General features: G+C 43.3%; 2 protein-coding genes across 2 annotated transcripts in view; both read right to left on the bottom strand.

Annotated features, from left to right (window-relative positions):
* Nucleotides 1–6: 6 nt before the first annotated feature.
* LOC110535784 (guanine nucleotide-binding protein subunit alpha-14) lies at nt 7–15,600 on the bottom strand. Its single transcript, XM_021621042.3, has 7 exons — nt 15,045–15,600; nt 3,658–3,842; nt 3,340–3,494; nt 2,265–2,393; nt 1,803–1,932; nt 1,428–1,581; nt 7–1,203 (listed from the first exon to the last, which is right to left on the bottom strand). Exons 1-7 carry the CDS (start codon nt 15,166–15,168, stop codon nt 1,013–1,015), a joined length of 1,068 nt encoding a protein of 355 aa, XP_021476717.1. The 5' UTR covers nt 15,169–15,600; the 3' UTR covers nt 7–1,012.
* A 2,573-nt stretch (nt 15,601–18,173) lies between these two features.
* LOC110535781 (guanine nucleotide-binding protein G(q) subunit alpha) overlaps nt 18,174–24,552 on the bottom strand; it is a 41,324-nt gene continuing 34,945 nt past the window's right edge. Inside the window, exons 6-7 of the mRNA XM_021621034.3 lie at nt 21,512–21,665; nt 18,174–21,326 (exon numbers count right to left, since the gene is read on the bottom strand). Of these exons, the coding sequence (XP_021476709.1) occupies nt 21,136–21,326; nt 21,512–21,665 (345 nt within the window). The 3' untranslated portion in view covers nt 18,174–21,135. The remainder of the gene's footprint in view (nt 21,327–21,511; nt 21,666–24,552) is intronic.

The following is a 24,552-nucleotide window of genomic DNA, read 5'->3' as shown; positions in this document are numbered from 1 at the left end:
AAATTGTAAATTTGACTAACAATTTATTGAAATGTAACAATGTAGAAATGACTTAATGCACATATTAAAGTAAGTAAATGGTCATAATCTATGAATGGAGAATTCTTTCATGACCAAAAATCGGTTGTTAGGAATACCTATTCATCTTTACACAACTGAAAATTTGAATCAAGTGGAAGTAAGGATTTGCGCCTAAATTAAGGTCTCTGGTAAATGTCTCTATACTTCACTGGAATTATTCTGTTATTCCTCTCACAAACAAGGCACTTTAGACTGATTACTTGGCTAAAATATGCACGTCTTCACTGTTTAGATATATGGCGGAATACATAAATACAGTATCTGTATGAAAACATCGCATTTTTACGGCCAAGTGTTGCTCACATTTAAGCAAGTAAAAGACTTGGACAAGGACTGAATCCACAATTTCACTTGCACTCTCACTGTCGTCACTATCACACTACTGCTCAAGGAAAGACATCCTGAAGAGTGTTGTACGTAATTGCTAGATACATCAGCTTAACACAGTTCATTTTTATATCAATCAAAATGTGCTATACTTTAACTCCTTCCTCTGTGCTAACTCCACAACAAATAAATTAAAGTCGTCCATTTCAAGGAAAAAAAAACATTTGGTACAACGACCATACAATAAAAATCTATTTTACTTAAAACGTAACGTTGGCATCCCTGTCACTATACATATGAGTAGAATTTTCATCCTTTTGAAAAGTTATCTACAGGAGCTTTTCTCTTGGTATAGATGCTCAACCTAAAAGGCACCCTGGACAGAAAAACAGCACTACAAATCTGGCAGTCTGAGCATATTCTTCTAGCACATCAATCTGACCTTCCAACCTAACCATATACATCTACTCTCAGGTCTCCTAGCCAGATCCCAGATCTGTATGTGCTTTAACCAACTCATGTCAACGATAGAGAAGTTGGCTGAAGCACATCATCTCGGACCAGTCTAGATGTCTCCTAACCTTGCAGGATCCCTAGCTCTCCTCTAAACCAGGTTGAACTCCTTGAGGTTGTGTCTGAGGATGGTGTCTTTGACAGCAACAAAGACAAAGCGGATGTTCTCTGTGTCGGTGGCACAGGTGAAGTGAGAGTAGACAGTCTTTTCTCGGTCTGGGTTCTGCTCCTGGTACATCTTCAGGATGAACTCCCTGGCTGCTTTAGGGTCATTCTGTGGCCCTGGAAACAAGAGCTTTAGTTATGTCGTGTGTACCTAGAGGAGGTTGTTAGATGAACTACACTTGTGATGCGTAACCTTGCCTGAGACTTGAAAATGTGTTTTTGAGTCATGTGGCAGCCTGGGTTTGATACCAGGTGGGTCAAGTGTGTGTTAAGTAATGTGTTTACTTACTATACACATAAGAATAGTGGTCACACACAACACAAACACTACTAGAGCTTACCGGTGTATTCTGGGAAGTAGTTGACAAGGTGGGAGTGTGTGATCTTCTCCTCTAGGATGTCAGTTTTGTTGAGGAAAAGGATTACAGAAGAGCGCTGGAACCAGGGGTATGTGATGATGGTCTTGAAGAGGGCTTTGCTCTCTTCCATACGGTTCTAGGGGAAGTTGATGCACGTACAGTAAGTGGATATGATGGCCCATACTCATCGAATTTGTGAGATACATTTAACTTATGCATTTTAATGTGAGGTACATTTGACTTAATAGCTTATTTTACACATCAATTTTACACGACAGCGTGTTAGCTCAACGAATGCGGCCTGCAAGTGTATCAGGCAAAGGCCCGGTGACCGTGCTCTGACTGACGGGAGCTCACCTCATTGTCACACTCAGCCAGCACCTGGTCGTACTCACTAAGCGCCACCAAGAAGATGATGGATGTGACGTTCTCAAAGCAGTGGATCCACTTTCTCCTCTCTGACCTCTGACCCCCCACGTCCACCATCCTGTCACAACAAGCCAATGTTTGGAGTGCTGCTTATTGTATACCAATAGACAGACATATTTGTTGTTTACAAGCAAACTTCTCGTTCGAGTGAAGCGCGCGCATCCTCAACAAAAAAGCTCTGTAGGAGGATAGCTAACGCTGAAGTCGGGATCTTGCTAAACTTGGAGTGATGACCATGAAAACATTCTCTATCCACTCCCATGTAAACACACCCCTTTCTGATTTGGAACTGCCCGCGCAACTTTTCATGACACAGACAGGAAATGGGTCTGTAGTGTTTCTCGTATGTAGGACACTCAGTGGCGATTGGAGAACCAAAGTGTCCCTCACCTGAAGATGACGTTTTCCATGTCGAAGGGGTACTCGATGATGCCTGTTGTAGGTACTCGGACCCTCAGGATGTCCTGCTGGGTGGGCAGGTAGGAGGGCTCTGCGATCCTGTCCATGTCACTCAGATAACTGAACAACACACGAAGAAAACGTTTAAGGGAATGATGTGTGCTCGCCAAGAGAAAAGAACAATGATGCCACAACCAATGATCCACACAATTTACATTGGTATACGCTGAAGAAAACCCAGCTAGAGTCCAAATATTGTTCATGTAATTAAACAGGGCTTGTTGGCAGCATATTCACATTCCAGTATGAATATTGATTTAGTTCCTTCTAGGGCATGCAGGGAAAACATTGCAGCAGCACAGATTTAATCTTTAAGGGTCATTGAATGGCAGAGTACTGTGCACCTGTCTGGTCAAGGTTGTCACACGCACACAGAGTTGACCCAGCTAAACGCCGCCACGCGCATCATCACTGACACACTACGATCTACTCGCTTTCCTGACTCCCTGTCCTGACAAACGTCACCCCCCATACATCCAAGACTCGAAACTACCAACAAAATGATTGAAATAGTCTTCAATGACCCACACCTGACGCTCCAATTTGTAAAGACGCACCCACTGATGACTTCAACACAAATTTCACCTGGACACAAGAGTGGGAGTCACTGGACCTGACAAATAAGCACTGCAACACGACCCACACACAACAGCCCCCTGGTCTCAACCTCCCCAGGAAGGAGTCGTCCACCCTCAATAGGTTAAAGACTGGCCACGGCCCATGCCTCGCCAAACCTCCACCGATAAGGAATAAAAGCTCCCTTATGTGCCTGTGGGGTGGAGTAAACCATGCACTACATCCTTGAAGCCTGTCCAATCCACAAACTCAGTGGAGGCCTATTATCCCTCAACACAACAGGACTGGAAGCAACCGCTTAACATTTTTTACGGCTTCGCAGTCTTACGTTATGTTGTCTTTGGCTAAGGCCAAGTTACCTGACCTGTGGTTTTCCTGATCATGACCAGTTCAAGAAAAACTCCTGGCCCTATGACCTAAGTCTACTCACTATTTGGCGGAGTCAGAAAGCTGGTACTCCCTGCGACGGTCGTAGCACTCCTGCACTCCACTGTCCATCCACAGGCTCCTGATGGCGTCCACATGGCCTCTCTCCAGATCATTCACCATGTCCACCTCCACCTCACTCAACATGCTGGCATAGCCCTGGGAGGGAGGGAGGGAGCAAACAAGATGGTTGGGGTGTGTTCCTTGGGGCACGCAATGGAAAATGCTTTAAAACACTTCACGAAGGAAAACGAAAGTCTTTGGCTCCGTGATCAGGCAGTACTGAGGTAGGGCTGAAGTGTAATGTTGCTGGGATTCTTGCCTTATTCTGTGCCTCAGAGTAGGGGATGTTGAGGGTCTCCATGGCGCGGATCATGGACTGCATGGCAGTGAAGATGTTCTGGTACACCAGCTTGGTGAAGCCGCGCTTGTCCTCCTCAGAGTAGCCCGCCCCATGGATGATTCTCATCTGTTTAATGAAGGTGCTCTTCCCACTCTCTCCAGTACCTGACAGAAAGGAGGGAGGAAAGAGACACGGTTGACCACAATACAGCCCCTTACATGTGGTGTTCCCCAAGGCACTCTATTTGGCCCAGTCTTACTCCTTGCCCTCATCAATGATGCTGCATAAAAGGCTGCAGACCCTGTGTGTAAATATGTCAGTGACATAAATAGACTTGAAACAAGCAAGCTACAGCAACAATCAACAATGCAGAAGCAAAAAGATACACTCAGCACCTGGTCCATCAACAGCGACATATCAAAAGCCAAAGTACTCCATCTCATTATCCAACAGGACCTGCACTAGAGCAGTGCAGAGCATGTGGTCTAGTGGTAAAGCTCCTGGCTCTAGATACAGTGTATACCTCTCCCCACCGGAGACAGGGGTTTGATCTCCCTGTCCCCCCTTCCCAATGGCCTGTTTCCCTTTCTCATTCATTCATCATAACTGTCTCAATAAAGTCTACAAAACATATAAGAATTCCAGGTCCACTGAAGTCACAGGTAAAAACTCAACGTGGTCTTCAATGAGATGCCAGTAAATGCTACTACTGATGCAGAGGGAATGAGTAGGGCCCAGGGAAGAGGAGAGGGCCAGGAGAGTAGGGCCCAGGGAAGAGGAGAGGGCCAGGAGAGTAGGGCCCAGGGAAGAGGAGAGGGCCAGGAGAGCAGGGCCCAGGGAAGAGGAGAGGGCCAGGAGAGCAATGCGTGTCCAGCAGATAGAGCAGCAGAGCCTGTGACTGTGTAACCCCACCTCTGCTGCTCTATGAATCACCCGCGGTTAACTCTATCACAAACAACCACACCAGGATGTAAACACACACTGAAAAAACCATCCATCCACCCTGCTACTGTAAGAACAATGAGCAGTGTGTGTGTCTAGTTGACAAGGAGACCTTAGAGCCAGGGCCTCTGTCCTTTGTATGTATCCCAGCAGCAGTGCTCTAGCAGCACGGCAGCCTTCACTCCCAGCTGTGTTTTTGTTTCTGTGCCTCTGAAAATATTAATCTGGACACATTATATCAGCACTATGGCAGGATTAGGTTGAGCCTCATCCCCCAATCACAGCACTGATACACACACACACACATTATCTAATGAGTCGGGCAACAGCAACACATATTAAGTGAACTGCTCCGAGGCCATAAATGATTGACAGATTCATTGATGAATAGAATAGTGACCTTGATCGAAAATATATTATGTGAAGACACTCATAGACCCAAAACAGGGAAGAGCTTACATTGAAGAGCTGTAACGGAGCATGTATTAAACTCTTGTTGCCAACAGATTGTTAGCTTCTCTTGAAGAGGAATTGACCTGGATAGGCAGAGGTGAAAAAGAGACGAAAAAAAGGAAAGAGAGGCGAGAAAAGGGGATGGGGAGAGGAGAGAAGCTTGTTATTGAGAAGTGGGCTGTTTAAAGAGGGGGCCAGCTGGTTAACAGTCTTCTCTCGTTCTGTAAACTGTTTTGCGTCGTTTCTGAGAGGAAGTCAAAGACGGGCTCATTCCTGACCACCATTTAGTCACAGTTCCCGGAGCCCCTCAGGATTTAAACATGTCAGCATAGGAATAAATGCTGCCAACAACACACCAGACACCAACATATTCAGAACAAACGTTCCTCTGTTGCTGGGTCTCCTCTGTCTCTAGCCGCTTGTGAATCCAACGCACCTCACTCAAACACACACCCACCTTCCAGCCAAACATTAAGCTACTCTTGGAGGACAATGGAAGTGGTCTTCAAAAATGCTTCTTGCAGTGTTTGTACATGTGAGAGTTGAGATGGAGGGTTTCCAAGAGACTAAAAACAAATAAGTAAGTTGTTGCTAAGGAAACTGTATTTGCAGACATCTGTACATACGCTTTGACAAATTTGAATGAATTTGACTTTCAAAAGTTAGCCAGTCAATATTCTAATGAGAACAACATGAAAACATGTCCTCAATAAGCCGCCAGATCCATCCATCCATCAATCAGACATAATGGGCAGGGACTTGTGCCTGACCATGACCAATCAAAGAGGTCACAGGCACTTGTGAATATTAAGTTGACCAATCAAAAGGGAGAGTTAGCATGTACAACTGTCCAAAGCAGTCAGAGGGGGAGCTGGTATTTGCACTTACCCTCATGATCTATTAAACCATAGAGATACAATATCAATGTTCCATTGAATTATATTTTAAACACTGTACTGGAGAGGGTTGATCCATCCTTTTGCCATTGAGATTAGAAAGTCAGTTTTCCAAATCAATACAATGAGATATTAATATACCAACTTAATTCCATCCATTAGGACCTTCACACAGAGAACAGAACATGAGTTAGCTATAGGCCTATACACCTATTTTATGCTTACAGTAATTATGCATTCTTTCAGACCCCTACTTTAAAAAATATAATATAACACAAAGTCCACCACCCATCATTGAAGAACTTTATGATTTCCAGTTGAATACGTTTTTATTCTAGTGTACATTGCTCTCCCTGTCCTTACCACAAAACTCCCCTAGTTCCCCTCATGACAGTTACACTTATACCAAGCAAAATATAAACGCAACATGTAAAGTCTTGGTCCCATGTTTCATGAGCTGAGATAACAGATCCCAGAAATGTTCCACTTGCACAAAAAACATATTTCTGTCAAATGTTGTACAGAAATTTGTTTACATCCCTTTTAGTGAGCATTTATTCTTTGTAAAGACAATCCATCCACCTGACAGGTGTGGCATATCAAGAAGCTGATTAAACAGCAGGATCATTACAGAGGTGCACCTTGTGCTGGGGACAATAAAATACCACAAAAAATGTACAGTTTTTGTCTCACAACATAATTCCACAGATGTCTCAACTTGAGGGAGTGTGCAATTGGCATGCTGGCTGCAGGAATGTTCACCAGAGCTGTTGCCAGACAATTCAATGTTAATTTCTCTACCATAAGTCAAAAACCATCTCAGGGAAGCTCATCTGCGTGCTCGTCGTCCTCACCAGGGTCTTGACCTGACTGCAGTTTGGCATCATAACCGACTTTACTTGCCAAATGCTCACCTTCAATGGCCACTGGGACACTGGAGAAGTGTGTTCTTCATGAATTTCAACTGTACCAGACAGATGGCAGTCAGGGTGTATGGTGTCGTGTGGGCGAGTGGTTCGCTGATGTCAACGTTGTGAACAGGTTGTCCCAAGGTGGCGATGCGGTTATGGTAAGGTCAGGCATAAGCTACGGACAACGAACACAATTGCATTTTAGCGATGGCAATTTGAATGCACAGCGATACCGTGACACAGAGATCCTGAGGTCCATTGTCGTGCCATTCATCCGCCGCCATCACCTCATGTTTTAAAAATGTCCCAGTTCTTCCATGGCCTGTATACTCACCAGACATGAGCATGTTTCGGATGCCCTGGATTGATGTATACGACAGTGTGTTCCAGTTCCCGCCAATATCCAGCAACAACATTCCACAGGCCACAATCAACAGCCTGATCTACCTTTATGCAAAGGAGATGTGTCAAGCTGCATGAGGCAGATGGTGGTCACACCAGATACTGACTGGTGTTCTGATCCGCAACCTACTTTTTTTTTTTTAAGGTATCTGTGACCAACAGGTGCATGGTTGTATTCCCAATCATGTGAAATACTTAGATTAGGGCCTAATTTATTTATTTAAATTGACTGATTTCCTTATATGAACTGTAAATCTTAGAAATTGTTGCATGTTTCGTTTATATTTTTGTTCAGTATACATGCAGCATCCCATCCATGCAGAAAACTCTTGATTTGACCATTTCTATTGGCCATTGACTTCAAAAATATATAGTAGATGATTGTTGATGATGAATTATACTGGTAACTAACTGTTCACTCTCAATGATTCCTGATCTTGAGTCAAAAAAAATTAACACCAGGAAGATAAAGTTGGTAATTATTTGGCTACCCAGCATCACTAAAGGGCAAAGTGTGTAAACTAACAATGTTGGACCTGCAGTTAAAAAGGGCTAGCCTGACTACTCATCCACAAACGCCACACCCACTAGCCTTTCTTATGGAGTGATTGCTAGAGCAGAGGAATCAAATTCAGAATGAGTCGTCAGGCAAAAAAATGGGCTGCATAAGAACCTACATTTGTGCGTGTGAACAATCTTGCGTGCATGTGTGTTACTGTAATGGCCAATCTGTTGGGTAAAGAGAAGTGTGTGTGTGGTGTGAGGGTGATGCTCTGTAGACTGTCAGAGGTTCTGTCTGTGGTTGTTTGGACATGTTTATCGGCTCTCTCAGCTCCTCTCTGCAGACCCCATCACACACTCTCGCTGCTAGCATTCCTCTCCGAGTCCTGCTGCAAGAACACCACGTCCTCACACACTACCAGCCTGAGCTGGTTCAACAAATATGTTGTATGAATGTACAGTGCATTCAGAAAGTATTCAGACCCCTTCCCTTTTTCCACATTTTGCTTCGTCACAGCTTCATTCTAAAATGGATTCAATTCATTGTTTTCCTCAACAATCTACACACCATACTCCATAATGACAAAGTGAAAACAGGTTTAAAAGAAATCAGAAAAACCTTATTTACAGACTTTGCTATGAGACTTGAAATTGAGCTCAGGTGCATCTCGTTTTCATTGATCATCCTTGAGATGTTTTTACAACTTTATTGGAGTCCACCTGTGGTAAATTCATTTAATTGGACAGGAATTGGAAAGGTAGACACCTGTCTGTATAAGGTCCCATAGTTGACAGTGCATGTCAGAGCAAAAGCAAGCCATGAGGTCCAAGGAATTGTCTGTAAAGCTCAGAGACAGGAGTGTGTTGAGGCACAGATCTGGGGAAGGGGACCAAAACATTTCTGCAGTATTGAAGGTCCCCAAGAACACAGTGGCCTCCATCATTCTTAAATTAAAGACATTTGGAACCACCAAGACTCTTCCTAGAGCTGGCCACCCGGCAAAACTGAGCAATCGGGGGAGAAGGGCTTTGGTCATCTCCAGAGTTCCTCTGTGGAGATGGCAGAACCTTCCAGAAGGACAACCCTCCCTGCAGCACTTATGGTAGAGTGGCCAGACGGAAGCCACTCCTCAGTAAAAGGCACATGACAGCCCACTTTAAGTTTGCCAAAAGGCACCTAAAGGACTCTGACCATAAGAAACAAGATTCTCTGATCTGATGAATCCAAGATTGAACTCATTAGCCTGAATGCCAAGCATCACGTCTGGAGGAAACCTGGCACAATCCCTATGGTCAATAATGGAGGTTTGTTAGCAGTGTCCAAACCTGGCACCATCTCCTTCACCAAAATCCAGACAGCTTATGTTCTGAAAGAGCTGCAAAATCACAAACTGTTATATACCTATATCCATCCTGCCCTGCCTTTCTAAAATCTTCGAAAGCCAAGTTAACAACGACCTGGCCAAGGCTTCTTAAATGACTGCCTCGCCTGGTTCACCAACTACTTTTCAGATAGAGTGTTAATGCTAAATTGTAATTATGTTTCCTCTATGGCGTACAGTGGGGCAAAAAAGTATTTAGTCAGCCACCAATTGTGCATGTTCTCCCACTTAAAAAGATGAGATCATAGGTACACTTCAACTATGACAGACAAAATGAGAAAAAACAAGTCCAGAAAAATCACATTGTAGGACTTTTAATGAATTTATTTGCAAATTATCGTGGAAAATAAGTATTTGGTCACCTACAAACAAGCAAGATTTCTGGCTCTCACAGACCTGTAACTTCTTCTTTAAGAGGCTCCTCTGTCCTCCACTCATTACCTGTATTAATGGCACCTGTTTTAACTTGTTATCAGTATAAAAGACACCTATCCACAACCTCAAACAGTCACACTCCAAACTCCACTATGGCCAAGACCAAAGAGCTGTCAAAGGACACCAGAAACAAAATTGTAGACCTGCACCAGGCTGGGAAGACTGAATCTGTAATAGGTAAGCAGCTTGGTTTGAAGAAATCAACTGTGGGAGCAATTATTAGGAAATGGAAGACATACAAGACCACTGATAATCTCCCTCGATCTGGGGCTCCACGCAAGATCTCACCCCGTGGGGTCAAAATGATCACAAGAACGGTGAGCAAAAATCCCAGAACCACACGGGGGAACCTAGTGAATGACTTACAGAGAGCTGGGACCAAAGTAACAAAGCCTACCATCAGTAACACACTACGCCGCCAGGGACTCAAATCCTGCAGTGCCAGACGTGTCCCCCTGCTTACGCCAGTACATGTCCAGGCCCGTCTGAAGTTTGCTAGAGAGCATTTGGATGATCCAGAAGAAGATTGGGATTGGGAATGTCATATGGTCAGATGAAACCAAAATATAACTTTTTGGTAAAAACTCAACTCGTCGTGTTTGGAGGACAAAGAATGCTGAGTTGCATCCAAAGAACACCATACCTACTGTGAAGCATGGGGGTGGAAACATCCTGCTTTGGGGCTGTTTTTCTGCAAAGGGACCAGAACGACTGATCCGTGTAAAGGAAAGAATGAATGGGGCCATGTATCGTGAGATTTTGAGTGAAAACCTTCTTCCATCAGCAAGTGCATTGAAGATGAAACGTGGCTGGGTCTTTCAGCATGACAATGACCCCAAACACACCGCCCGGGCAACGAAGGAGTGGCTTCGTAAGAAGCATTTCAAGGTCCTGGAGTGGCCTAGCCAGTCTCCAGATCTCAACCCCATAGAAAATCTTTGGAGGGAGTTGAAAGTCCGTGTTGCCCAACAACTGCCCCAAAACATCACTGCTCTAGAGGAGATCTGCATGGAGGAATGGGCCAAAATACCAGCAACAGTGTGTGAAAACCTTGTGAAGACTTACAGAAAACGTTTGACCTCTGTCATTGCCAACAAAGGGTATATAACAAAGTATTGAAATAAACTTTTGTTATTGATCAAATACTTTTTTCCACCATAATTTGCAAATAAATTCATTAAAAATCCTACAATGTGATTCTCTGGATTTTTTTTCTCATTTTGTCTGTCATAGTTGAAGTGTACCTATGATGAAAATTACAGGCCTCTCTCATCTTTTCAAGTGGGAGAACTTGCACAATTGGTGGCTGACTAAATACTTTTTTGCCCCATTGTATTTATTGCCTTACCTCCCTACTCGTCTACATTTGCACACACTGTACATAGATTTTTCTATTGTGTTATTGACTGTACGCTTGTTTATGTGTAACTCTGTGTTGTTGTTTTTGTCGCACTGCTTTGCTTTATCATGGCCAGGTCACAGTTGTAAATGAGAACTTGTTATCAACTGGCCTACCTGGTTAAATAAAGGTGGAAGCATCATGCTGTGGGAATGTTTTTCAACGGCAGGGACTGGGAGATTGAGGGTACGAAAGAAAAGTACAGAGAGATCTTTGATGAAAACTGCTCCAGAGTGCTCAGGACCTCAGACTGGGGTGAAGGTTCACCTTCCAACAGGACAACGACCCTAAGCACACAGCCAAGACAATGCAGGAGTGGCTTGGGGACAAGTCTCTGAATGTCCTTGAGTGGCCCAGCCAGAGCCCGGACTTGAACCCGATCGAACATCTCTGGAGAGGCCTGAAAATAGCTGTGCAGCGACATTCCCCTTCCAACCTGACAGAGCTTGAGAGGATCTGCAGAGAAGAATGGGAGAAACTTCCCAAATTCAGGTGTGCCAAGCTTGTAGCGTCATACCCAAGAAGACTCGAGGCTGTAATCGCTGCCAAAGGTGCTTCAACAAAGTACTGAGTAAATGGTCAGAATACCTATGTAAACGTGATAATTCTGTTTTTTCCGCAAACATTTCGGAAAACCTGATTTTGCTTTGTCATTTTGGGCTATTGTGTGTAGATTTATGATGGGAAAAACAAACTATTTAATACATTTTAGAATAAGGCTGTAACGTAACAAAATGTTGAAAAATTCAAGGGGTCTGAATACTTTCCGAATGCACTGTATGTTTGAGCACATCACTGTAACATTTTCTCTGACTGAATCTCTAATATAGGATGTGAAGGCATGGTGCTGAATTTGATTCAGTCGGCCAGGCAGTCTCAACAGAGAGACAAGGGTCAAAGGTTAAGATTTCATAGCAATGTTTGGAGAAGCAGGCAGGAGATTTAAGGGTACCTGTCCAGAAACAACCCCTAGTCCCTACCCCCTAGACAATTGTCGCGATCTGAGAGGATGTGACAGGTTTAAGCGATATGACAGTAGCTCCAACTTGCCCTCTAATAGGTTACTAGAAATGATGTTGTATTGCTTACACCTGTCCAATCCTCTCAGATATGTATAGAATTTGGGACATCTATTCTGTAACTTTACAGTGCAATTTTAAAAGTTGCCTGTGTGTTTGCCTGATAGTTCAAATCATCCGAAAGTATCTACATTTGATTGTGAAGCTCAACAAAGTCACTTATAGATGATTTGAACATGCTAATATCGGTTCCATGACTTGAATGGGATTTGTGCCACAAATGCTAAAACATTAGCATTTGGAACCCGCACCAGGGAAACTAAACCAAAGCATGGATTTCTGGCCTACCTTGTCCATAGGCTGCTTATAGGGTAAGGAAACAAATATGTCATTTTAACTATCCCTTTAGCATCCCGTGTTTAGAAGTTGACATGTCAGGTTATAGTTCAAAGAATTATGAATTCTTTTGAAAATATATACAAAGGTAAATGATCATTTCTACAGTTTCTATCTGGTTTAAGTTAAACTTTTAGTAGTTTGTTTGAACCAAAACCAAAACCATTCTAAAAGAGATTCAGCTTATTATTTTCTTACTACGGCGACCATGACGGATTGAATTGGATTTCAGCCCTCATCTGGAGCGCACGGTCATATGTTATGCACCATTGGTTTACACGGTGATGTAATAGTGAAATAGGGTTATTACCATACCAGTAGTACCACTGTGGTTACCACCACCAGTCAGTCCGCTTCCCTGTGTATCTGTCTGCCCAGCTGGCCCCTCCCCCGCTCAGAGGAGCATTCAGCTGTGGGCATTACTGGCATTAGCTATAACCATAACCACCCAGCTTGCCCCCCTGACCACAGAAACAGACACACAAACCTCCACTTCCTCATTTGTGGGAGCTAAGGTGTGAGGACAGTAGCCTACACAAAACCCTGCTGCAGAATCTGTATAGTCTCTTACTGAAGTGTGAGGAGGCAGATTCTGGTGTAAAAACAGAGGTGGATCCATTGAACCACACTCACGTGAAAAGTAAGTTCCCTTGCCTGCGGTGATGACTGATGCCCTCTGTTCACCAATGCTAACAAGCAATAGTTCAAAGTGTTACACAATACACATGGTGATCATATGTAGGTCTGGCCCAGACACCCTGCAGTGTCAACCTTTTCATCATGCGCTGAATGTCTCCCATGAGTTTTACTGTGGGCAGTCACTGGTCTAATGACACCTTCAGGGACATGTAGTGGCTCACACACTTCACTGCTTCTCAAACACACACTGGACAGAAGAGCACCATCTAAGGTGTTTCCTTATAACACAACTAGGCCTATGTTGGTCTGCTTTATGGCAAACAAAGATATTCAAGTTGTAGACATGTCTGTGATACATTCTGATGTAATTCTTAACATAAGATATGGCTTTTATAAAGGTTTGGTGGTGTTTAACAGGTGAATATCTATCGGAAACACAAGATATCCAGTGTTTATGACATTTAAATAAAAGTTGTTTATATGACAATGTGCGTTTACAAGCCCTTCTTTTTTTCACTCTAGACTTGCGGGTGTGTGATTAGAGCACACTTTCCAGGAGCGTTGATCAGGCAAAACTGAAATGATACTCTCAGCTGTATTTGCATGACTTTGCATGAGAAAATAACCGTGGTACACCAGCTACCTGCGACTACAAACACATCGGTGGGCCAACGCCCCAAGGCAAGGCACCAACATTTCGTAATTGAAAGCTTTGCAGTTAATTATTATTAGTTGTTAGCAAAGTAAGCTATTCTATTTGTTGACAATGAAAGTGAAACCATCACATTTTTTTCACCAATACAATTTCATTCACCTCGACTGGGTGCAAAGTAGCCCAATAATGTACGGTTAAGGAGCAGGAACCCTAACTCTAACTCTATAAAGGTGTGTAGTAATTTAACCTTTTGTTTTTTGAAAATGATTTCTCGATGATATGAAAGTTCAGTACCAAATGTCTCCAAAACCGTATTGCAAGTGAGGCGTATTGACATTGAGACAGAGCTTCTGGGCAGCGTCGGTGCATTTGCCCCGGATGGCAGACAGGTTCGTAAATACAACCGTATATGTTTAACATTGCTGTCTATGAATGGGCTAGTTGCAAAGGCGCCTTCTATCTGAGCAGCACAACTGTTTAGTAAGCCTTGGCAATATTTTTTTTTTAAAGTTATGCTTAATAGCCTAGAAAAAAAGTGTGAGTGCCTAGGCTATGTTGAGAAGTTGTGCAGTGCTGACATTATAAAACAATGTGGAACAACTGTGCCAAGCTCAGTGAACAGTGCCAGAGCGCACCACAACCACATCCGGTGAGGGAGGGTGAAGTCTGGGTGAAGGAAATGAAATTAAAAGGAGATAAAAAAAAAGGAATGTGCTCCCATGTCTGCACAGCATGGACACATTATAGGCCTATTACTTAATATATTAAATGTGTTATAGTCTAACATCACTGTGATAGCCTAGCCTACTGATCCTTTCCTCACCTGACTTGACACCTATGGCCAGGTTTGGTCCACGTTTTGCCTAGTAGCCAATTTCGAAACTTGGTTGTACATCAGCAGTTTTCCTCTTGTTATATCTCCTTCACTGACAGTCACTTAATTACATTATAATTATTATAATTATAATTATTATTATAAAAACATTATGTCAAGCAAACTTATTTGTTTACCATTTGCTAATAAAATACCTTCTCCTCTGTACATATTCAATTATAGTTTTTAATCCAGGTACTCAGTTAGTGTGAGTTAATGTGTAGCAGCTATAGCTAATAGGCTATGTGTTTGTAGATCGACTGAGGTGAATGAAGCTGCAGCAACCAATATGATTGATAATGGCTGGGGTCATTTTTGCTCTTCTCCAAATAGCATTTTAACGTTTTTAAATTGTATAGAAATTAAGTAAATGAGCTTCAACTTTCTTCAAATGTAATGGACCCTGGCTACAGCCGTGGCTATGCACTAAGCAGTGTGATTAACAGATGTGATGGCTCTCACCTAATAGCAGCAGTTTGAGTTCCCTGCGCGAGTCTTTCTTGTCCCGCCGCAGCTGCCTGTCAATCTCCTGATTGATTCTCTGATTCTCCTTCTCTTCCGCCGACATACAACATCCAGCCATCATTGACGCAGTCACTGTCCAATGTCCCCTCTGTTTGCACTTACAGCACTGGAGAAGATGGAGCAGTAGACACGGGAGTCCCAATGAAAGGCCAACCTGTCTGTCCAATTAGTTCCTCCCGGTCGGAATGCGCATAGCAAATAAATTGTTATTTTCGTTTTCCCGTTTGATCTTCCTGTCTGAAGTTCCCGGAATCGTCTCCTTCCCAGTTGTCGGTATAGGAATACTAACCTCCTGCTCTACAGGTAACAGCTACAAGCTGTGGGTGAACGTTAGACTGGCAGTGCGCATATGTTTCCTGGCGCTTGGTCACATCCTGAACTTTATCCAAGGCAGTAGAAGGACACATCTCCACCGGGGCGGGGACGGGCGCGCCTACAGTAGATGCCCGACTATGATATAGTTACTTACAAGGAGCCTGCAGGAAGCAGGGCCGGTTCTAGCCTTTGAGGGCCCTAAGCAAAGTTTGGTTGGGGGCCCCCCACCTTGCACAAAATATTTTAGCAGCTCCCCTGTTGATGGTGGAGAGGAAAGTTCATTTCCTGCAATTCTACACATTTTGCCATGGGGCGTAGAGAAAATGGGGCAGTTTTAAAGCACATTTTCTGCATTTCTACCAAATTTGCCATGAGTCAGAGGGAAACATTTAGCAGTTTTACAGCAAATTTCCTGCAATTCTAGCCATTTTGGAATTACTTATGCCTTGTCGATATTGTATCTGAGTTAGAATGACTAACAAAATCAATGGGGCTCCCTGGAGGTCAGGCCCTGTGAGCTGGTAGGTATTCGGCCAGGATTACTATAAATTTAGATAGCTGGCTAGATTAACTAACAATGTAAAAATTGGTAGATGACATGGCTAATTAAGTGACTGACATAACAAAATAAAAACTGCTGATGAAATGACACCTGGTGTATTCTACTATTCTATCACTCAATAGTAAGTTGAGACCCCGACTCCAGTTCCTAAAATATATACACTACCGGTCAAAAGTTTTAGAACACCTACCGATTCAAGAGTTTCCTTTATTTTTACTATTTTCTACATTGTAGAATAACAGCGAAGACATCAAAACTATGAAATAACACATATGGAATAATGTAGTAACCAAAAAAGTGATAAGCAAATCAAAATATATTTTATATTTGAGATTCTTCAAAGTAACCACCCTTTGCCTTGATGACAACTTTGCATACTTTTGGCATTCTCTCAACCAGCTTCACCTGGAATGCTTTTCCAACAGTCTTGAAGGAGTTCCCACATATGCTGAGCACTTGTTGGCTGCTTTTCCTTCACTCTGTGGTCCGACTCATCTCAAACCATCTCAATTGGGTTGAGGTCGGGTGATTGTGGAAGCCAGGTCATCTGATGCAGCACTCCATCACTCTCCTTCTTGGTCAAATTGCCCTTACACAGCCTGGAAGTGTGCTTCGGGTCATTGTCCTGTTGAAAAATAAATGATAGCCAGATGTGATGCAAACCAGATGGGATGGCGTATCGCTGCAGAATGCTGTGGTAGCCATGCTGGTTAAGTGTGCCTTGAATTATAAATAAATCACAGACAGTGTCACCAGCAAAGCACCCCACACAATCACACCTCCTCCTACATGCTTCACAGTGGGAACCACACATGCGGAGATCATCCGTTCACTTACTCTATGTCTGACAAAGACCTGGCGGTTGGAACCAAAAATCGCAAATTTGGACTCATCAGACAAAAGGACAGATTTCCACCGGTCTAAAATCCATTTCTCGTGTTTCTTGGCCAAGCAAGTCTTTTCTTATTATTTTTGTCCTTTAGTAGTGGTTTATTTGCAGCAATTCGACCATGAAGGCCTGATTCACATAGTCTCCTCTGAACAGTTGAGATGTGTCTGTTACTTGAACTCTGTGAAGCATTTATTTGGGCTGCAATTTGAGGTACAGTTAATCGCCAATTTCGGAGGCTGGTAACTCCAATGAGCTTATCCTCCGCAACAGAAGTAACTCTGGGTCTTCCATTTCTGTGGCGATCCTCATGAGAGCCAGTTTCATCATAGCGCTTGATGTTTTTTGCGACTGCACTTGAAGAAACTTTCAAAGTTCTTGATATTTTCCCGATTGAATCTCAAATATAACTTTTTGGTTACTACATGATTCCATGTGTTATTTCATAGTTTTGATGTCTTCACTATTATTCTACAATGTAGAAAATAGTACAAATAATGAAAAACGCTTGAATGAGTAGGTGTGTTTAAACTTTTGACTGGTACTGCATATCTTTTTTTATTGTTCAGGGGCCCCAGGGGCCCCTCAGGGGTCACTTATGCCTGGAACCAGCCCTGGCAGGAAGCACTGTAATGGAACAATATTTGACCTGTCCAATTGGATATCTAGGACCACATGACAAAAGGATAACAGGAACACTACATCAATACTCCCAATTTACAGTCTTCCTGCTTTAGAAATAAGATTAGTTGAATTCTTTGTTTGGGCTAATTATGTTAAGTCTAACATTTCAATCAAATGTAACATAAATATGAGTCCTCTTGAACTCCTCTGCAGGGTTTACCTGTCTGTCGCACTAAGCCAGTCACCTCACAAGATAAATATCCGGCAAGTGACTCCAGGATAGGAGTTCTTTATGGTCTCTTTATCTCTGTGTGTGTGTGTGTGTGTGTGTGTGTGTGTGTGTGTGTGTGTGTGTGTGTGTGTGTGTGTGTGTGTGTGTGTGTGTGTGTGTGTGTGTGTGTGTGTGTGTTGCAAATTTATTGTAGGAAAATACTTTGCTGTACTCACTTTATTTGTCTTCCCTGGGAAACTTTCTAGCTGGCTTCCTATCCTTCTGGCCTGTGTGAATACTGAAACATGTTCACAGAGGAGTCTCATTCAGAGAGAGGTAACATATGATGAAGTGTTCCTTAATTCAATGAGAGCAGGAGGCCCAGCTCCCACAATAAGACAACATGTACAAGTTAACTTTTTCTATCACTTGTATGTAGTTCATAAACAAATCTGTACATTCTGATGATTGGCCATGAATAGCTTTTATTAATGTACCATCCATTAATATATCCATTCAAACAAATTTGGGTTCCTAGCATATTGTGATAGTGGTGCACATTCTTTTTTTGGCAAGTGCCACATTTGGTCCGCGACCTGCATTCTAACCCATCACCCACCCCGGTAATCAAGTGCCCACAAGTTCCATCCCATAGCCCCCTACCCCTTCAGTATTATAGATCTGAACGCACTAGGTCGTGTTTATTATGTGTAACCGGATTCAGTGTACTAGCTTAGCATATAGCGCTGCCTCCCAGAACTTGCCTCGGACTGCTCTTGAACCATGGTCCTTTACCTTGCCTACACACGTGACCGCCCGCTTGACAACGCGCAAACCATTTGAGCTATACGAAAAGGTACCAGTTGGTTAGCTCCATTAGCCGAGGAATGAATTTACAATACGTTCTTAACTCCATTGAATAGGCACCAAACGTAAAACACAAACTGAAACCTGGCTTTGTCCAATAAGAAAAACTAGAATTTTCTTGTTCTGTTGTTAAAAAAAAACGTTTTTGTTGCATGCATAATGAACACGACCCAGAATCAAGTCAAGCATGTAGGGACTAGGGGGTGCTTCGAATGTAGAGGTGGTTTTCGTGGACCCTCGACAGCAAAAAGACACTGGAAGGTGTTTTTGAGAGGCGTATGGATTGTTCTCCTGGTCACAGCCCCGTCTTAAATGTTAACATAAGAAACCTCAGGGGTTGCAGCATCACGTTAAATGGCCAGTGAACAATTAGCCCCAACGGAACGCGCAGTCCCAGTGTGGGGATGACAAGGGGAAATGGGGAAACTGCAGAGTGCTGTCTCCAAGGCCCTGTTTGAATAAATAAAATAGCTAACAAATGTAGTCAAATAAAGAAAGGAGTCGGATAATGCGTGATGTGTGGTCATTCCTACATGACAAGTGCTCTTTTCCTGAAGCCAGTATTTAGATTTAAACCAATGGAATTAGCCCTGTAATTTGAGTCTGCATTTTTTTTTACACGAAAGTCAATTAGCAAAAGCGATTGCAGTTTGTGGCATATCGTTTCGTTAGATCATATTGATTGCTACTTAAGCAGTTCTGAAACTGCACTTCGTTTGTTGTTGAGAAATGAACTGGCAAAAACATATACATTCTCCTTTTAAAAACAAACAAACGTAAATATTTTTTCCCCCAAACGAATTAGCCATACATTAGACATACAATACAATTACATAGATACATTTTTTCAATACCACACATTCAATCTGCCAAAAAATAATGATTACAAAGACAACATGCATGCTGCCATAGATATATGTGAGAGAGAGATGTATGTAAAATGATTATAGCATTCATAATTGCACTATACCTCAATAAAATGTCAATTACAGGGTTATGTTTAGGGAATTGTTACAAAAAATGTACATACTCAGAGAAATAACTGGGAGTCAGAGCCACTGCCCCTTTTAACGTGGGAAACAGCTAATCATCTCCACTGCTAACAAACTAAAACAGTCGGACAGCTGGGCTGTGATTGGACAATCAAAAGGACAGAGCTGCATTGTGATTTTTCAGTCTATGTGAAACACTGGCACTGTGATTGGCTGCCACAGCTGCCTTTGCGGTGGTCCAGCTCAGTCCAGGCAGTGAGAGAAGACTAGCGGCCCCTCTACGAAAGAAGAGCCCTTGACAAAAGCAGATTCTCACAACTGAATCTGTGTTACCCATCACTAATAGAGCAAGGTCCTCCATCCCCCTGGTCCCCGCCTCCGTCTGGTCAAAAGAAAATAATTTCATACTGTGCAAGGTGAACCAAACCAAAGACTTGAATAAAAGGGCCTATGGAATACAACCGACCACATAATCACAACTGGTCACAACTGGTCACCAGAGGACTTCAGCTTCTACTGCCAATAGTATTATAATTTCCATACAATGACCACAAAACGATTGGCCACTCAATTTGGCATTAACCACACAACAACTCTATGAACTCCAGTGAATGTGTGTTTTGTCAGGCTTGGCATACTGACTCAAACGAGTGGTTTTGGCATTCAACGATGAATACGAGATGGGGGAGGAGTGCGTAACCAAAAACGGGAAACTCTTTAAAATGGTCACGTGTGCATTGGCAACTCTTGGTGCCTTCAAAAGGCTGGTGTCCCGTCCTGCTTCCAATACACTTTCTAGTTGACTGTGCAAAGGGGAGCGTCGAGTTAACCTTACTGTACGTCCTTTTGGCATCGGAAATAAACAGGACCTTAAAAAAGTCCGCGTGGCACAGCGCGACATCAACACTGTCTCATCAATAACCTTTTCCTGACCCCGGGGCCTGTGATGGACAATGAGTATCATGGTGCTCACTCCACAACCTAGTTACACGGATAACCTCCTGCCCTGCTGTGTGGCTCAAACGACTCCCACGTCAAACGCTACCAAATCATTTGATGCAATAACGAAAAACAATCGTTACAATTTTTTTTTTTTAAATCACAGTATCAACCCTTTTCACCCTTTCTGAGGAAAATAAGTGTGAGGCAGAAGAATGGACGCCACAGACCGGCGGTGGAATGGACCGACTGGGTCAAATCAGAAACACAGAAGGCAGGAGCACCTTGGAATCAAGATCAGAGGCGGACAAAACCCAGCTGTCACTTTGAGTGTCTTAAAAATAAAACGTCACAACGCTTAGCCTAAAACAATTGGAGGAACGGTGCTGTACATATCCAACAACGACATTTAAACCCCCCAAAACCCCCTCAATAATGTTTTTCTTTTAAATAGACAAAAGAAAGGAAGGGTCAACAATGGCAATAAATTAGCATTTACGCAACCATTAGATGTTTGTTTTGGCAGTCAGTTTGACATTCAGTCAGTCAATGTTGGAGAAGGGCCTCGGCCCCAGTCATGCTCCGCTCATGCCGAAGAAGTCCCTACTAGGATTCTAACTCTATGGCTTTCACACCAGGTTATACTCCTTCAGGTTGAGCTGCAGGATGGTGTCTTTGACGGCGGCGAACACAAAGCGGATGTTCTCGGTGTCCGTGGCGCAGGTGAAGTGGGAGTAGATGATCTTGTCGCTGTCCGGGTTCAGGTCCACAAACATCTTCAGGATGAACTCGCGGCCCGCCTGGGCGTCTCTCTGGGGACCTATGTTTGAGACATACACATATTACAAGCCTTGTTATAACACATTATAAAGGCTTATAATGGCTCATTTGTGCTTTTAACAAGTCATAAAGCATAGAGGTTTTAGGGAACTTTATTTTTCCTGAGGGAATTTAATTTGTGGTCGGGCCCCTGACTCCAAATAGCAAACGGGTGCGGCCACTCACCGTCATACTCCGGGAAGTAGTCAACCAGGTGGGAGTAATTGATCTTCTCCTCCAGCAGATCCTTCTTGTTGAGGAAGAGGATGACAGAGGAGTTCTGGAACCAGGGATATGTGATGATGGTCCTAAACAAGGCTTTGCTCTCCTCCATTCGGTTCTGAGGGAGAAACGAGGAGAGACGAAAACAGTTTGTCAAGTCCAGCTGCTATCATTGAAGGGATAGTTCAGTTCAGCTATACTATCCCGTTAAGTACAGGTTTTAATCAACGTTGTACAGCCCAAGAGAGAGAGAGAAAGAGAGAGAAAGAGAGAGAAAGAGAGAGAGAGCGCGAGAGCACGTGAGAGAGAGAAAGAGAGAGAAAGAGAGAGAAAGAGAGAGAGAGGCCTCCAGATGCTTCTTCAGTTCACCACTGAGCTGTTATTTATTTTCTTTTAACATTTACACTCACTGCTAAACACACACACACACACACAGACACCACCTAAAGCACATTCAAAGTCTGTTCTACGGTGTCATCACCATTTATCTTTTATTTATTTTTTATTTTATTGCACCTTTATTTAAACCAGGTAGGCAAGTTGAGAACAAGTTCTCATTTAAAATTGCGACCTGGCAATTTTTTTTAGACAAGAGTATTGTCACACATCTCCCATATGTCAAGCTGACTACCATCATTCATGTTCCCAAAAATTCTAAGGCAACCTGCCACAATGACTACCACCCTGTAGCACTCACATCTGTAACAATGAAGTGCTTTGAAAGGCTGGTCATAGCACATATCAACTCCCATCATCCCAGACCCAGACACCCTGGACCCACTCCATTTTGCATACCGCCCCAACATATCCATAGATTACGCAATCTCAATTGCTCTCCACGCTGCCCTGTTGCACTTAGAAAGGAGGAATACCTATGTGAGGATGCTCTTCATCGACTACAGCTCAGTGTTCAACACCATAGTTCCCGTCCAAGCTCATCACTAAGCATAGGACCCTGGGACTGAACACCCCCTCTGTAACTGGATCCTATACTTCCTGACGGGCTGAGGTGGTAAGAGTAGGTAACAACACCTCTGCCACGCTGACCCTCAACAAGGGGGCCCCCCACGGGTGTGTGCTTAGCCCCCTCCTGTATTCCCTGTTCACCCACAACTGTGTGGCCACGCACGACTCCAACTCCATCATCAGGTTTGCTGACGACACAACGGTAGTAGGCCTGATCACCAACAGCGATGTGACAACCTACAGGAATTTATTGAAGGATAATTAACATTGACATCTAAAGGTTTGATTCTGTCGGGAGGAGGTCAGAGGCCTGGAAGTGTGGTACCAAAACAACAACCTCTCCCTCAACATCATCAAGACCAAGGAGCTGATCGTGGACTACAGGAAACAGGGGAGGGTGCACACCCACATCGACGGGACCGCAGTGGAGAGGGTCAAGAGCTTCAACTTCCTCTGTGTCCACACCACGGAGGACTTAACATGGCCCTCTCACACCAGCACAGTCGTGAAGAAAGCACGGCAGTGCCTCTTCTCGCTCGGGAGGTTTGAAACAATTTAGCGTGGCCCCTCAGATCCTTAGGAACTTTTGCACCTGTACCATCAAGAGCATCCTGACCGTTGTATCACTGTCTGGCATGGCAATTGCACCAACCTCGACCGGAAGGCCCTACATAGGATGGTGTGGACGTCCAAGCGCATCACTGGGGGTCAGCTCCCAGCCGTCCAGGACGTACATGCCGGGCGATGTCTAAGAAAGGGCCGAAAAACTGCAAAAGATTCCAGCCACCAGTGACATGGACTATTCTCCAGGCTCCCGTCTGGCAGGCGGTACCGGTGCATCAAGGCTCAGACCAACAGACTCCTAAACAGCTTCCATCCCCTGTTAAAATGGCTAACAACTACACTTGATCTTAGCCAAAAGCCAGGGAAGCTAACAACTACTGCTCCCCTTAAACCTACGCTTCTGCTAAAATGATTATTGATTAGATTCATTACTACCGCTACAATGCTGTTCATTGAATATTGATTGCAATTACCATTAATATCTATACTACTACTTGACAATATTACTCCTTTTTACATGTATATATTACCATCAGCATGTTATCATAAGTATTTACCGGTATATATTCCTGTTACCAGTCTCTTTTCAGCCCTGTTTACATTTCCGCCTATCAGTCCAACACTGATACTCTTGCACTCCCCCACACGCTTACACTTACACACACTTACCACCATACACACTCCCACCCACCACTTATGCTGCTGCCATACTGTTTACTACTATTATTACTATTATTATTATTATTATTATTATTATTATTATTATTAATCCTGCTACTTTCTCCTAATCCCTGCCTACATGTACATATCTACCTCAAATACTCCAGTATCCCTGCACAATGTAAATTTGGTAATGGCACGGACCCTGAATATATCTTCCTCTCATTTTCTTGTTTCTCTAGTTTTTTTTATTAGTTATACTATTTTGATATTGAATACTGTTGGGTAGCGGCTACAATTGAAGCATTTCACTGTACTTGTCCATGTGACAAATAAAACAAATAAAAAATGAAACATTTGTGTGTGGTTCTTCGCAAGCAGTACAAACAACCTTTCAGGTCTTCCAAACCTCTGATTTGCATGAAGGTTTAAACTGCAGGTTTGAAGTACAGGGGGAAAACGGTAAAATGTCATAGCTTTACATCCAAAAGCTATCAAAATAAAGAGAGTCGGCAGCTGAAACGTTGGTGATTAGCAGACGGATTACCAGGATGTGTACCCCGAGCATGCGCTGACTAACTCGCAAGTGTCTTCACTGACGTTTTCAACCTCTCCCTGTCTGAGTCTGTAATACCAACATGTTTCAAGCAGACCACCATAGTCCCTGTGCCCAAAAACACTAAGGTAACCTGCCTAAATGACTACTGACCCGTAGCACTCACGTCTGTATCCATGAAATGCATTGAAAGACTGGTCATGGCTAACATCAACAACTTTATCCCAGGAACTCTAGACCCACTCCAATTCGCATACAG

Source organism: Oncorhynchus mykiss, chromosome 11, assembly GCF_057628025.1.
Source record: "Oncorhynchus mykiss isolate SJ-2025 chromosome 11, ASM5762802v1, whole genome shotgun sequence".
NCBI lineage: Eukaryota > Metazoa > Chordata > Actinopteri > Salmoniformes > Salmonidae > Oncorhynchus > Oncorhynchus mykiss.
The sequence above is the reverse complement of the archived record's forward strand: the minus strand, read 5'-3'. Positions and strand labels throughout refer to the sequence as shown.